This window comes from Culex pipiens, chromosome 2 (genome assembly GCF_016801865.2).
Source record: "Culex pipiens pallens isolate TS chromosome 2, TS_CPP_V2, whole genome shotgun sequence".
Classification (NCBI taxonomy): Eukaryota; Metazoa; Arthropoda; class Insecta; order Diptera; family Culicidae; genus Culex; species Culex pipiens.
The window spans coordinates 7,092,585-7,109,735 of NC_068938.1; the positions used below are offsets into that span (position 1 = coordinate 7,092,585).

At 36.1% G+C, this 17,151-nt stretch overlaps 1 protein-coding gene across 4 annotated transcripts in view; it reads left to right on the plus strand.

Moving 5' to 3' along the window:
* The window catches only part of LOC120423395 (probable G-protein coupled receptor Mth-like 1), a 96,538-nt gene that overhangs the window by 8,853 nt on the left and 70,534 nt on the right, over positions 1-17,151 (plus strand). For all 4 annotated transcript variants that reach the window (XM_052706866.1, XM_052706867.1, XM_039587186.2 and 1 more), the window contains exon 3: positions 4,888-5,104. In XM_052706866.1, the coding sequence (XP_052562826.1) occupies positions 4,888-5,104 (217 nt within the window). The remainder of the gene's footprint in view (positions 1-4,887; positions 5,105-17,151) is intronic.

Consider the following 17,151-nt stretch of genomic DNA (forward strand, 5'->3'; position numbering starts at 1 on the left):
ATCTACAGTTTTATTAGTCGTTAACGCATTTTTTGGTAGTTTGAGGAAAAACTGATTTAAAAAGAAACTATTTCCAAGCAAATTTGTTGTAAATTTAGCAAACATACTCAGAGTGGAAAAAATGCCTCTTTCTGGTCGAAGATATTTATAAAACAAAGAAATGTTAAAACTCATTTGATTATTAATTGATTTGTTGAAATTATAATCGCTGGAAAGTGGTTTAAATGGTTTTTTGAAATGGTTCAATAAATCGAATAGTATTTTTTCCCTTCTGAAGAATTCCAATTTGTTTACAGCTGTAAAAAGAGTGTTTCAAATTGGTGGATTTCATGAGATAATGTTTTTCTTTTTTTACAAAAATCATCAACATTTACAGTCGATCGATACAACAATCGAAAGATTAACAGAAAAGCTCTCAAATAGAGGATAAAGCAAATCTGTTCGATCAATTATCAATTTTATGTTATTTGGATATTGAACGTTCTCTTAACTGTTCCGAATATGAGGGGTGACTGTAATTGAGTCCTAACATCAGAGCTAAAATTCTATTTTAGGGACAATGCTTACCTTCTAACGCAGTTCCTTAAAAAAATTGAAAGTCAACTTTTTCGTAAAAATAACGAGACAAATTAAAAAAAATGATAAGTTATTTTAGACCAGTAAGCTTTAGGAGTCAATTGGACCATTTGAGACAAAGAAATTTATTTCAATTGAGATTTTTAAAGCTTCATGGAAAATATTTGTCTGTACTTATGTGGTGAAATAAACATAAAAAATGTGATATTACACACTTTTTGTGGTAAAATTATTCGTAGTTCCTGACAAAAAAAAATCCTGACAGAATGATTTGTTTAATTGGTTAATTTTTAAAACTTCTTCAACAAAAGTTTAATCTAGATACATTTTATATTTTTTATAGCAATTAAACTCTTATTTAATAAGTTAAACTTCAGTAGCACACAGTAAAAAATATTCTGGTAATATTACATTTGGGAACGAGTACATCTTTTATGTCGGAAAAATGTAAAAATGTATGAATTTACCAATTGCTTGTTGTAATGTCACTTTTTCAATCTAAATTGAGGTAAATATTACACCTACCTCCCAAATTTACATTTTTTAAATGTGCAACTATTTATAGTATTACCATTTTTTGCGTTTTAACGTGTTAAAATGATTTATTATTTTTAAAAATTATTCTTGAAATATTATTTATTCATGTTAATCACGCATTCGAAACGCAAGTTTACGGATTAATAAGGGTTTGAGATAAAGGATTGCAAATTAGTAAATTTAAGGAAACTGGACCGGCTTAAAAAATAATTTATTTCTTAAAGATTAGATTTGTGTGTCTCAAACAGAAATAGCTACCTTTATTTTTGTATCAATCTAGAATTTGTGAATATTCAGATTTGCTTCAAAATGAAATAACATATTATTTTTTCCATTATTTAATTTCCAAATTTTAATGGAAATGTCCAAGTAACTGAAAACTTCCTACGAGATTCCTACGTTTATAATGATATTTAGCATGGTTGTGCTAGCTTGAAAAAAGTTGAATATTTAATTTGTAAAATTCAGAGAAACAGTACCGCAAATAGTTTATTTTTTTTTCAAAAAAAAAAAAAAAAAAAAATAATATGTCAGTACATCGATATTGTGTAAACTAATGATTGCTTAAACAACAACCCTGGAATAAAATGTATTCAAAATTTTCTTTTTTCATTGTAACGTTGATGGTATGGCTAGTAATCTATTTTTTATAGTTTTTTTTATGTATTCCCACTCCACGACTTTGGCCAGTGTCGAGGGACATAAACTTAAAAGAATACATGCAACGGCCTAACGATTTATTTTCAGAGACTGGTCAACTGGTTGTCAGAATGCAAAAAATCACCGAAAATGATTTTGAACGATTTATTTTCATAGAACTGGTTAAGTTGAAATTAACGCATAAACTCATCGAAATGAATGTGCTAGGAAAAAAAATGGACAGCTGTCAAATTTGTATGGAAAATTATATGGACAAACTAATGATGCAAAATGGCTTCTTTGGGCATACCGAAGGCACCAAAAAAGTTTCATTCGGATTAAAAAAATACAAAAAATTAAATTCCAAAAAAGACCGTTTTCGTTGAGAATTGCTCTCTTAGATTCTTTGATGATATTGTTGAATGATTGTTAAATTTCTTATTGATTGAATTTAATTCTAGCTGAGGGCCAAAATTTGACAGTTCATCTAAAATATAAAATCAATATTCGATTCAAATACCCCTTCATCCAATTTACACTTCTGTCAATTAATTTAAATTCCGATGCACATCTAATGAACCGCGCATAATGACTCAATCTGATAATTGTGTGTTTATTCCCTGGGCCTTGTCAAGTCAAGGGGCATGATTTGATCCTAGTGCATTAGTTAAAATTTGGGTATAAATTCTTTTTTATAAGCACTATGGACACCACTTCATGCTACGAGAACTCGCTTTGCCGCAGCCCCAGGGCTTAAGCGTTGACCGATAAGCTGTCTTCGTGAACTAGGTAGTTCTCCGATAGTGAAAATATCACAATTGCACAAGACACCGCTGCTTCTGTGACTTTTTCACTATCACAATGTGGGATTTAGGTCGGGACTTCAGGATAGTACAATTGATTTGTTGCTTAGCATTAGCATTTAAAATAGATCTGTATCCTTTCCAAATCTTTTTGATGTTAAATTTAGTTGCAATTATTAAGTTAGAGTAATGCTGTCAATAAACTTTGATTGATGTAGAATACTAGGCATTCTTTTATGTCAAATTGTCCATAGAGTCTCGATCAATCAATAATGTAATGATATCGGACAAAATTCGTTGATCTGTTGAACTAACGGTTTTCGGATTATGGTTGTATCGACCATTGTTGCGAAACGAGGAACTACGGATCTTTTGACGTAAATGGTCATTTCTTTTTCAAATCGCGATTCTGTCCTATTTGTATATCAGTTCATAAATTTTTATTGTTTTTGATAAAAGTAGTACTACAACAGTTAAAGGAACGTTTACTTTTGAACATTATGTTTAGAGGATTTTAGATTAAAGTTTAGATTTTCAATTTAAAACAGTTAGCAAATGAATATTTGGACTTAAATGAATAATTGAACATTTTGGACTTATGAATAACACTCAACTGTGCATTTATTCTAGAGTCAGATCCATACAGCGTCAGTGTTTATTTGGTCGAAGTGTACTAATTCATTGGCAGATCTGATTTTAGTTGTAATGTACGACAAGACTACTGACGGACGTGACAGGACGAGGGCCCAGTTTAGAGGTTTCAACATCAACGATGTGCGGCTGGACCACCCTCCCAAAAAAAAAAAAAAAAAAAAATCTGATAATTGTGTGTTTATTCCAGACCGAGAACTTCGATGATAAAAAATCAACAATTCATCCAGCTGTCAGCCACACACACACATAAACTCTCCAATCCATTCACCAAATCATTAACAAAAAACACTCCAAATCCGCTTTGTTTGCACGTGCCCAGTCACTCGTGAAAAAAGCCCCTCCACGGCTCAGCTCACCCTCAGAAGAGTAGATTATGAATGCAAACTGGATCAAATTACTGGGTGCAGATTTTAATGCTTTCACCGCGCGCTCGCTGCTTGCTGTCTATTTCTCCGTTCACACCTCCCAAATTGCCAATTCCGATATCCCTCAACGATGTTTGGTGGCGTGGTAAGCTGAAGCGCAGCCCTCTTGTTTCCGCTAAATTGAACCTTTTAAATATTTTACAGAAATCAATTCCAATTATGCGGCACCCTCCGCTGATCTGTTGAAATTTTGAGGAGGATGGTTGTAAGTGGCAGGATTTTCATTTAGAGTGTTTTGTCTCTTGAAAATCAGAAATAACTGTTTGCAACTTTTTGGAAGAAGTTGGATTTTTGTTCTATTTTTACAAAATTTTTAAATTTTTAAATTGTTTTTAAAATGTAATGACCAAACTCTATAAAATACCTTTTGAAAAATAACACCAAAAAATCATCACGAGGGAATGAGAAAAGCGTCGAGGAGGTGAGCTCGACACTCATCCCCAATCATCGTCCTCATCATCTGCAGCCCCAGTCAGTCAGTCAGTCAGTCAGTCAGTCGTTTGGTTCGGCGTTTGAGAGTCAACACTTCGACATGATGTTATCTGGTGGTGATGTGGATTCCACTGCCACTGACTGCTGGGAATGGGTTTGTTTTTCACCGTTTTTCCAGAGGGTTGAGAAGTGGGCGGGGAGTGCGGGGGAAAAAGCCCTCAAGGGATGACGAGTGCTGAACATATTGGCTACGAGATGCCAAAATTGAATTAATTTTGCTTGTACCTTTTGGCAGTGACGAAAATTTAATGAAATGGGACAGAAAATTGAGGGTTAGGTTTAAAGATTGGCTAAATTGTGGAGGTTTTGATTCAATTTGTCAAGAAATCTTGTTTTTTTCGACTAGATTTCAATCCCAATCCCAATCCCAATCCCAATCCCAATCCCAATCCCAATCCCAATCCCAATCCCAATCCCAATCCCAATCCCAATCCCAATCCCAATCCCAATCCCAATCCCAATCCCAATCCCAATCCCAATCCCAATCCCAATCCCAATCCCAATCCCAATCCCAATCCCAATCCCAATCCCAATCCCAATCCCAATCCCAATCCCAATCCCAATCCCAATCCCAATCCCAATCCCAATCCCAATCCCAATCCCAATCCCAATCCCAATCCCAATCCCAATCCCAATCCCAATCCCAATCCCAATCCCAATCCCAATCCCAATCCCAATCCCAATCCCAATCCCAATCCCAATCCTAAATATTTTTTTTTTTTATTGATTCTAATATCCAACCATAATCTTCTCTTTTTCAGGACCTCCGCTTCGCGCTCTACTCCGCCGGGCTGCTCATCTCGGTCATCTTCCTGGCGGCCACCCTGGCCACCGGTTACCTGGTGACCTCGCAGCACCACGTGCTGCACTGGCGCTGCCAGACGCACTACGTGGCCTGTCTCCTGATCGGGGACCTGTTCCTGGCCATCGTTCAGCTGTCCGGAAACTCGATCACAGGGCCGGCCTGCACCATGATAGGTAAGCGCAAATCATCGCAAGCGAAGTTCGAGGTAGTTCTTCAAGTTCGGAGCTCGTCTGGGCAATTATCTATAATTAAGATCTTATTATGAGAACCATTTCGCATTGCTGGGATGCCACGGTGTGGTCACTGTTCCACTCCAAACAAAAACCAAGTGCACAGAACTGGTCTCGGGGGTAATTTATGGCTCGGGAGGCAAAATAGAAAGAAAGAGAGGTCTGCCTGACCGGACTATTTTGTAGCCAGGCAGAGACTTATGGTTGGACCGGTAATAATAGGCTTTTCCGAGCCAATTCACCGTGGCTTTTCGGGTTGGGTAGAAACCTTCTAGAGCTGTAAGACAATTGTCTTCTTGGAGAGGGGGGCGCTTTCGGATTAGTTGCATTGGAAGTTTTGCAAACTGCAGCTGGCGCTGCAAACTTGTGTTAAGGTTTATGTTTTTGTGAACCGGAGTCACGTTTTGGAATAGACACTGTTGAAAATTGAGATTATTTATCAGTTGGCAAGCAAAAACCGTCCAAATCCAAGCGAAACTTACTTCAGGATATCGCGGAGACTTTCCTTATCCTCTGAAAAAAGTGGAGCATCAACAATTTGCAATTTGATAGTCTACTCAACTAAGCCAGTTGTTTTCAAATGGTATTTTTGCGTCATGGTAACAAGCGAAACATCCTGGGTTCGAATCCAGCTGAAGTAAACTTTTTTCTCAATGTTTTTACTCTGTATTTCACAACCAACAGATAAACTTGAGAGAAATTCCGAATGCCTTCACACTGCGATGCAATTCCTGTGCAGCCGAGCAGCATAAAGCACTCTCCGAGAGTCAGTGTGGAAAAGGGCTGTTTCCGCTAGGCTGCGTTTTACTTTCCTCTTAATGTGTGTGTGTTGCAGTCTATACGAGTGCCTTCATTGTATCTCTCTCCTCACGTCGTAGCTGTTTTCTTCGCAGCAGAACACTGCAATTGTAAAATTAGACGATTTATGTTCCACTAGTTTTGTGCTGCTCCAATAAAGTCCCTACCGTGGACGAGAGGCTTTTGCAATGGTCGGTTTGGGCTGAGATTATTACCCTGCTACGGAGGTATTGGCCTCGAAGTACACTCAGGTTTTTTAGAATGAGTAAATTTAGAAGTTTGATTTCAGTATGAATGTGTTAAATTCACCTTCCCAAATTCGTCCAACTCCAAGCTAAACTAACTTGAGGATACTGTGGAGATTTTCCCTTATCCTCTTAAAAATGTGGAGCATCGACAAATCCCCTATCTTTGTCCCCGGTCCCAAATCTGTTGTTGTTTTTTTGTTGCATAATTGTCCCTCTCCAAGCGAAACTTACTTGAGGATACCGTGGAGAATTTACCTTATCCTCTTAAAAAACACACTTCCAAATCCACTTTCTTTGTCTCCTGGTCCCAAATTTAGAAGTTTGATTTTATTTTGGTTTGAAAGATTTAAATTCACCTTCCCAAAATCGTTCAACTACTAGTTAAACTGGTTTTAGGATATCGTGGAGAATTTCCCCTATCCTCTTAAAAAAGTAACCCATCGACAAATGCCTTTTTAAAAAAAAATCTGTTTAGATTGCTCCAAGCAACCGAGTGTACCAAACAATAGCTCAAACCCTACGATTGCCGCCGTTGTTGTTCTTGCCGGAGACTGACCGGGGTGTTCATAAATTACAGATCTATTGCGCTGATAGGATTATGGACGAGCCTTCGAGTTCGTTCGTTCCCATTGTCGGAAACGAACGCTTTCGATGCAGATTGGGCCAGGAAACAGTAACACTGTTAATTTGTCTTAATGGGATTCGTGAAACAATGCCTTTTCCTGAGGTCTTTGGAAGAAGGATTGCTGCGGACGCTGGTCAAGGTTCCGTTATTTTGAGTTTCCAGTGTGATAAATGTGTTTGTCTGAAGAAGAAAAGGGCCTCGGATTTGGCTTTGTTCTCCGAATCAAGAGGCATTCCAACGCTACGTTACACAGTCGATCAACGAGCGCATAATTTCAGCAAATCTCATAACTGCCAACCTCTGCTGGTTCACCTCCCCCGTCCAGTCTGCAAAAGTTAATTTTATTAAGAATGTTTAATTAGAAACATTTATTACCTATGTTGGAGGAGTCACAGCAGGCGCTGGAACATGTGGGCTGCACCGTCCAAATTATGAGGGCGCCTTCTCACACCAATCCAAGTGACCCATGTGGCGGGCGTCCAGGCCTACTCTGACCATTCGGCAGTCGTCGTCGTCGTCCTCATCGTCATATGTTGAATCTCGGCCTACAGTGTATCGTTAGCACACAGTCCAAAAGGGTCGTCCCTTGAAAGAGCCCCCGGTGCCTGCACATGAGGGATTAATTTTATTAGTAGGGAATATTAGTTACGATGACAAATATGTCGGAGTTATTATCATGAGAGTTCTAAAACAAATACTGACGCATGCCGGCTTCCGAAAATGCAATCGTCATCGAATTACAGCCGAGGCCGCATTTGAATAATGTTTCGATTAGTACGGAACGTTAAATGCATTCGCTGAATCCGGGGAATGTGGGCAGATTGTTTCTAAACAGAGAGATTTGTCCCCCTCGGTCGAGGAGGCTCTTTCAATTGAATTTCGTCCCCTCGGGAGGATTTATCTGTCAATAGGATTTTTATTAGGCCGACCATTAGGAGGGACGCAAGAGTCTGCTGGAAGTCGAAACGTGCCGTGGTTCGGTAACGATGGTAATCGAAAAGATAATCCCTTCTGTGCGAGCAGAGTTGGAGGATGGAGAGTCCGGGGTTGAGTCCGTCAATGAGTTCCGGATGTACCGCGCTGTGACATGGATTACGACGAGATCATTCTCCTGTAATTGGTTGGCTTACTGTTGTAGTGTTTGGTCAGCAGTTTGCCTCGTTTATGATGCATTTTAGTTTTTGGTATCATCAAATTGATGGGCATGACACTTTTTCATTTGTCTTTATAGCCTGTATAAAGCTGGACATTTGAAAAAAAGATATTTGTTTTTTAACAAATGAAAACTTTATTACAGGGTTGACGATTAGCGAACCATAAAAACTTGTCACAAAATGCACAAATTTATGACCATAATCTTTTTCCTAACAATTTGGCCCTGATTTTCAATGTGTGGTCCTATAATTTAATATTTGTAAACAGCCATAAAGGGCTCACATATAAAAGTCAACTTCCGAGCTATGGCCCAGCACACAGAAAAAAATCAATTCTCGTAATCGTGAATTAAGTTCACGAATGTGAGAACCACGAAGGAATTTATTCATGAGTATGGTGCATTTGCACCATAAACGTGAATATATTCCTATGTGGTTCTCGCATTCGTGAATTTAGTTCACGATTTCGAGAATTGGTTTTTTCAGTGCATAGGCCAATGATATTGCCAGCGTTTCCACTAAAAAAAACGTTGCTTCAAAAATTACTTTACACCCAGAACTGGACATCGGCAAACGAGAGGATAAAGAGCACGATTCGGTAGTAAAATGGTACTGTGTGCGGACTGAGAGGATAAATCCCGAAACTACCGAGAGTACTTTACTCATGGGTTCATCTAAAAAAAAAGTTCATCCATAAAAAAAAGTACCGATACCGAGACTCGAACCCAAGACCTTCGGCATATTAAACAGTGCCTTTGCCGTATGTGCCACCATGGTTCGGTGACTAAGTGGCGGTCATTTGTCCATATAAGCCACTCAATAGGATGAACTGTTCCAATAAACGAATGAACACGCGAGAGGACTATACTCTCGCAAAATAGCATTTTTCTCGTGTTTCTTTTAGTGAGGACTATCCCCTTGTTCTTTAACTTTGGGTGTACTTTTAGACGCCAATTTTTTTTTTATGAAATTGCTTAATTTTAGCTATATTTTTTCATTGCCTGATTTTTTGAGGAAAATTCTGAATTCCCTTGAGTTTGAAAACTTTAAATAAAATGTGCGCAAACACATTTTTTTATTTCCTCTGAAGGTTTGAAAAGACAATTTTAAAAGTATAACTCAGAAAGAGCAAAAAATATTTGGCAATGCTACCATATTTTTCAATAACATTTTTGGAAAGCTTTTAAACGGTTTAAAAAGAATCACTTCAGTTTTCGATGCAAAAAAATCTTTAGGTGGATTTACCTTGAAAACAGTGCATTTTATCGATTTTTTTTAAAAAAGAAATTGATTTCAAATCTAATTTTGCATCCAAAAGTGAAGGAACAGTTTTCTTTTCACCGGTTTTTGTTGAGTTTCACATTTTTACACATTTGTTTATTTTTAATGTTACTCAAAAATAAGATAATACAATTCCAATTAAATGTTCACCCTTCCAAAATTTTACTTTTTTGTGTATAACTCAGCAAGGGTTTACTAGTATTTTGCAGTGTTGCCATTTTTTATGTTTATTGTCAAAAACAAAAAAAATCAAATTAAGGGGGATTTACCTAAAATGTGGTGCACTATATCAAGATTTCCGTAAAATTACTTTTTGAATTTAAATCCAATTTTACACCTAATTTTTTTCAATCGTTTTTAAAGTTTTTCTAAAAAAATATGTTTTTTTTTCTGCGAAAAATTGCAAACTCTATCAAATATTTGTTGACCTTGCGCAGCTAAAAGGCAACTTTTTTTACACATGTTAAAATGTTAAAATTTTCAAAAATAATGTTTTTGTATGAAACTTTTTTTTTGTGTTGAAACGTCAATAAAAAAAAAGTATATTACAGTGTGTGAAAAAGGTATTTACACCCCTTGGGCACTATGCACATTTTGTGATGAAACATGTAAAAAAAATTAAGTTTGACAGGAACCTAGTACTACGTTTTGTTCAGAAACTCATGCCAAACATTTTGCTACAAAAAGCTCATGAAAAGATGATTTCTATAAAAAGTTATATAACAAATACTATTACGAAAATAAAAAAGGTGCAAAAAAGTTTGTACACCTTTCGAAAAATTAACATAAATAATGTTATTTGTTGACAAATCACCATAAATCCAGTCTCCCAACTCCAAATAGGCATCCTTGACTGATTAAAAAAATAATTTGGATTGAATATAAAGTTTACTAACTACTTAGTATAAAAGTTTATATAACTCTGGAAATTCTATATAAAACTTATTTAAACTTAATTTTGCAAACTTTTAATTCAAATAAATGTCAATATATTACCATAGAATTGCTAAATAAACATTTTGGAGTGGGTATAACACCGTTGTGGGGGTATTTGTATCGATAGAATAGATTTTTCGTTGGAATTTCGTACCAACCCGGAATTACGTCGTAGGAAAATCCATACATTTTAGGCAGGTTGCTCAAACGAAACCATAACAACGTTTTTGCTTAGGTATTTAAAAACGTGGGTTTTATAGAAAACCTGGATGTATGGGTATCAAAAGAAGCAAAAACAAAAAAATATGTTTTTATAAAAGGTTGAGTTTTAGGAGAGTTGTTCAAATAAGCTTAAAATAATCAAACATATGATAATATAACATATTATCTAAATCAACAAAATTATTCCAAATTCCTTTTAAATTACAACTGCCCCCGCCAATCATCAGTGCAGTGCACCCAACCGAGTAAATGAAACAGTTATCGTATGATTTACAGTTACCCCGCGCGCATCACTTCGTTAGTATAAATAGTAGAGCAACAGAAAAAAGGTGCTTAAAAAAAGAACGAAAAAATATGATGCCACTTTGATACGCTCGGACGAGCGAAAAGCGACAGTAAACTGATGGCAGAGTATGAAAAAAATTAAAAAGCAAACAGCAAAAAAAAAAAAAAAGTGGTTGCCGAAAAGTGCGATGATGAGTCCGAAACTGGTCGCACGGAGAGAATATTTCGGCGGAAGAACAAAAAACGCGACCATCTCATTTATAATGGGTGTACCCCATTTGGCATAATGGACATTTGGCATAACGGGTTTTCAAGAAGGACGTTTGGCATAATGGACGTTTGGCATAATTGGTCCAATACATCAAGGACGTTTGGCATAATGGACATTTGGCATAATGGACGTTTGGCATAACTCGTTCAAAAACCATCAAGGACGTTTGGTATAATGGACGTTTGGCATAATTATTGTAGCATTTTTTGTTTTGTTAAATTAGTATTTATTTTTTTGTAAAGAATAATAACTTAAAGCTTTTTTCCTTTTTTCTAAACAGATAATTTTACTTTAAAAGATTTTTTTTCAAAAAATCAAGCATCTATTTTCTTTCAATAGATTTGACTTTTCCCCATTTTGGAATATTTCTTAATAAAGCTTTAAATGCATTTTTTCATATTTTTTTTAATTTTTTTAGAAAGAGTCTATATAATATTAAGATTTTTCTCCATTTGAAATACTTTGCAGCTAATTTTTTGTATTAAATTTTTCCTTCTTTTATTTTAAATTCAACTAACAAAGAGATGTAAGTTTTGCCAGTCTTTAAATATTTTGCAATAAAGATTTTATACTATTTTCCCTCCTTTTTTGAATTCAACCTAAAGAATGTATGTACATTTTGCTCTTCTTTAAAGAAATGCAATTAAGATTTTTAAAGCAATTTTCTCTCCTTTTATTTTAAAACGAAAAGAAGGCATAATCTCTCAAAAGATTTCTAAAAAAATACTTTTGGAATATTTGACAATTGAGTTTGTTCCCTTCTTGTATATAAAATCAACGTATGGTAGGAAAAGTCTATTTAAAGATTCACATTTTGCCACTCTTTAAATGTTTGAAAATCGCATTATTTTAATGTTTTTCACCTACCTCTATTCAAAAAATCTATTTAATTAGCAATTATTTTTTTAACAATTGTCACTTCTTTAAAATAAGTTTTGACTAAATACAAGAAGGGAAAATTGTATAAACAACTTTATTGCAAAAAATAAAGCAACAGACAAAAAATGTGCAAAAATGATAGAAATGTTTAAAGAGAACATCTATAAGAGAATCTCCCTTCTTCAAGTTGAATATAAAAAAGATGGGAAAATTGCATAAAAAAACATTATTGCAAAATATTTAAAGAAAGGCTAAATCGACATCCCTTCACCCAAAATACAGGGTTGAGATTATAGTTCCATCAACATTTATAGAGAGCTCAATGCTAAACTCGATAGAATAATGTTACCAACTCACACCTGCAAAACAATCAATTTCATTAATTAATAAAAACAGTAAATCTGCAACAAGAGTCATACATCGACATCTGACTACCCTTGTGTCACCAAGCTGTGGTGGCCAAGGCAGTTTAGTCATTGAGTTATTCTATTAAAGGTCCCTGGTTCAATTCCCGTAGACTACACATTTTGTTTTGATGGATGAACTTTTCCTTGAAATGGACTCGATGGCATAATTTTCTCGGTCATCTACAACTGTGTTCTCTGTGTCTGTAAATCTTACCGCTACTCTCTTGTCGGACGAGTGCTGTCCAGTTCTGGGTTATTTAGATTGAATTCGAAAAAATAAGGGAAACATGTGAATTTATTTAGAGATTTTTCCTTCTTCAAGTTAAATTATGATCAAAAGAAGGGAAAATTACATTATAACAGCTTAATTGTCAAAGATTTGAAGAGGTTTTTTCATCTTTAAGTTGAATTTCATATAAAAGAAGAGAAAATTTTATTTAAAAAAAAAACATTGCTAATTATATTGATTGGGGAAAAATGTAAAGCTAACAAGAGATATTTCCTTCTTTAAACTAAATTTTATTTTCAATAAAAATATCAAAATTACATTAAAAAGATTTGTTGTGAATTATTCAAAAAGGAAACTATTTACTATTGGGGAAAAATAAAACAAAAATAATCTAGTAATAATTATGCCCAACGTCCATTACGCCAAACGTTTATTATGCCAAATGTCCATTATGCCAAACGTCCTTGATTGTTTTGGAACGAGTTATGCCAAACGTCCATTATGCCAAATGTCCATTATGCCAAACGTCCCTAATGTCTTAGAACAATTATGCCAAACGTCCATTATGCCAAACGTCCTTCTTGAAAACCCGTTATGCCAAATGTCCATTATGCCAAATGGGGTACACCCCCGAAAAGTGCGATGATGAGTCCGAAACTGGTCGCACGGAGAGAATATTTCGGCGGAAGAACAAAAAACGCGACCATCTCATTTATAATAATCCAATTTATTATCCATTAGCTTTGGATGGTCGAGGATGCGTCGTTCAACTTGCTGAATGAGAAGCTCAGAACTCTCTTTCGCTCAAAAAGCGGCAAACAGCGACAAAAACAGCCATTTTCATTCACAAAATCAAAAATGATTGTTTGTGAGTTGTGGACGCTGCTAAAATGCGCGCTTAATAAAGACCATCTGGAATGAAATGCAATCGCACATGTGGTTGAAAAAAAAAAGCTTGTGCAATTAAGTTTTTTTTTTTTAATTCGCCGCAATCAAACCGTCCGATTTCCACCCGTTTTTGTTGTTGTTATACAGAAACGATTTTAACGACTCCAATTTCGCCGCACATTCGACATTCTAAGCTTTCGCCGCCACAAAATCTGGCCCTCGAAAGGCGACGAATTCACCTTGTTTTTTTGTTTCTGTCTCGCGAAGTAAAACAGTTAGACGACGTGTAATTTAAAACCACTTATAGAAGTTCTGAAGCCGTATAATTTGCCGTTTTAGGGGGTTCGGTTTAAAACTCTTGTGCATTCTGGCGCGGTGGAGCTTGGGCTTTCGGTGGGGGGACCCCCTAAAAACGAGCCGTGCATAAATTTGTAAACGACGTCGATGGATGAAGAGCTACAAAAACACAACTTATAACTCTATGCAAACGAGCAGGGTGACTCGAATGTGGTGAAACAGAATTTTATTGGAAAATTTAAACGAATTTCCTGCAACAAAATTTGCGCAGAAATCGACGAAAATATTGCTCATTTGTTGGAGAACAACCGCACAAAAGAGAATGCGAAAAACGCGAGTGTGAGAAACGTTTTCGTATTCTCTTTTGTGCGGTCATTCTCCAACCGAATCAGTGGCGTTCTAAACGAACTTTGCGACGAGCAAAAGCAGCTGTGAGGTTGCGTCGTTGCGTTCCAAATCAGACGGATTGGGTTTGATTCTGAATCACCCTAATCTTAGCTCGGCGCATTAGCCGGCCCTGCTTAGCTCAGCACTCTTCCGTCGATGATGTTTGGCTATTAGTCCGAGACCCTACCCCTAGACAGAAGGCGGCTGGTAGTGTACTACTAATTTGATGATGACTGTTTTTGGAGTTTGCGGTTTGGCTTTGGCCTTCAACCGTCCGTACGTACGGACGAATATGTGCTTTTATTATTGCAGGCCGCGGATCGGTTCTGCGGAAAAGCACAAATTAGTGACCGCTTTGGTTGTGGGGTCGTCGTCGTCGTTTTCGGTTGGAGGTTGAATGCAGCCGTTTGAATGAAAACAGAAACGTACAATTATGTGAATTGGGCGCGGTTTTTAATGATTGTGGTGCGCTGGGATGGAGAGCAGCATAATGGACGCAAACTAGACTGGATTTGAAATAATGAATGGCCTTTGGTTACGTCTGAGAGGTTGATATAATAGCAATAACAGTTGTTTAAATTTACGTTTCATTTTGTTTAGCTTCAAATTGAAACTTTTTTAGATTTTTTGCAACATCCTTGGAACGAATATTTTTCGTTTGTAGAATTCTGCTCACCAAATCCCCTTGTATAACTATTGGAAATTCACTACCAACAATCTGATGGCATTTGCACTCTATTACCCATATGGCTCTCCAAACGATTTGCGTATGAATATTAAATTCGCTCCCACATGAACCCGGAACCGGCAAAAGTCCGTCCCTTTTCCTTTCCGGCGAAGAAATTCAATCAGATATTTAAGCCTCCCCGTTTTCCTGATTGAACTAACCAGGCTGGACTGTTATTCGTAACGGGCATTCCATTAAAATCAACTCGCCCCCTTTGAAAATCGCTTCACTTTCGCCCAAAAGCCAAACCCTTGGTCCTTGAAGAGGATTGCGGATTACGGCCGTAAAATCCCTTCGGCGTGCGTGTCTTCACGTGGCCACCAGCTCAATCACGGCAATATCGTTTATCGGTCGGGTTGGAAATCGAGTGCAGTCAGGGAAGATCTGGACCAGACGGTTGAATATTTCAAGAATTTTTGGGTTCGTCCTTTGGACGCGGTGCGTCAAAATTGAACGGTTTTCCTTCAACTCAGCCTTCTTCAAATAAGTTTCATTCAATTTACTTTTGCTTTCCGGCGTGACGATAAAACCGATGGACATCTCTCCAGAGAGCTTAGAGTTCAAAACCTGTAGGGGATTCTGCATCGTCGCAGTCACCGAAATCTCCCCAAAAACCTCTCAACCAGTGATTTCACTTTCGATTTACGGCCTCTGCATTAGAGTCAGCACTCACAAGTGACGCGCCTGCACTGGTCAACCCCCTTTTAGACATGGTCAGACAACTCCCCACAGTAGGCCTTGCGGGCAATTTATAATCGAGCGTAATGAAAGTTTTATCTTTGGGTGCAAAATTGAAATCGACTCAACGTGGTGCAGACTCTTGGTGCGAAATCATAAATTGTGATCTATAATTTATGCTCTTGCCGCCCGGGTTCCGGTCAGTCACATCGGGTGCACTAGGGTGACAGTTATGGTTACGGACTCTTGGGAGCGAAGAGGGTTCTCAATCGGAAAGATGTAATCGGGACACATGAGGGTTGGCTTTATGCGTTGCCGATGGTGACGATGATGGTATTCTGTAGAAAGAGGGTGCCTGAAATCGATTACATTCAATAATCATTGTAATAAGTTGGGAGTTAGTTTGGAAAAATCATGATTTGTTGAATATATGATTTTTTTAGCAATTTAAACTCCAAAATCTTCTTGGTGATACAAATTTATACATGTATACTCAAAAGTTATATTTATACGTGTATACTCAAAAGTTGTAGCTATCAGTTTCAAACCGCTTTTTTTATTGATACTCAATTGTCCAATTTCTTTAAATTGTAGGAATATGATATTTTTCCAATCATTCAAAAAACTAAATAAATAAATAAAATAGAATTGGCCAAGCGTAGTCATGTCTTAACGGTAAACGTACCCGCTTGCCTTTTTGACGCGTTTTGGTGGGCCCTACTTGTTGATTTAGAGAAAAAAACCACGAAGACAAAATTTTATAAAACCACAAGTGAAAAGAAAATTTTGTACAAAACATGTTTATATTACGATTTTTTCGATGAAGTTTTACAAAATATTGTTTTTTTTTTTAACAAATCGGCAACACTGTCAACTGAAAGTTGGCCGTCTTGTTCAAGCTCAAAAGAAATCATTTTTCGTTTCAACCTTGAATCTTGAATCTTGAATCTTGAATCTTGAATCTTGAATCTTGAATCTTGAATCTTGAATCTTGAATCTTGAATCTTGAATCTTGAATCTTGAATCTTGAATCTTGAATCTTGAATCTTGAATCTTGAATCTTGAATCTTGAATCTTGAATCTTGAATCTTGAATCTTGAATCTTGAATCTTGAATCTTGAATCTTGAATCTTGAATCTTGAGAATTTTGAGAATTTTGAGAATTTTGAGAATTTTGAGAATTTTGAGAATTTTGAGAATTTTGAGAATTTTGAGCATTTTGAGAATTTTGAGAATTTTGAGAATTTTGAGAATTTTGAGAATTTTGAGAATATTGAGAATTTTGAGAATTTTGAGAATTTTGAGAATTTTGAGAATTTTGAGAATTTTGAGAATTTTGAGAATTTTGAGAATTTTGAGAATTTTGAGAATTTTGAGAATTTTGAGAATTTTGAGAATTTTGAGAATTTTGAGAATTTTGAGAATTTTGAGAATTTTGAGAATTTTGAGAATTTTGAGAATTTTGAGAATTTTGAGAATTTTGAGAATTTTGAGAATTTTGAGAATTTTGAGAATTTTGAGAATTATGAGAATTTTGAGAATTTTGAGAATTTTGAGAATTTTGAGAATTTTGAGAATTTTGAGAATTTTGAGAGTTTTGAGAATTTTGAGAATTTTGAGAATTTTGAGAATTTTAAGAATTTTGAGAATTTTGAGAATTTTGAGAATTTTGAGAATT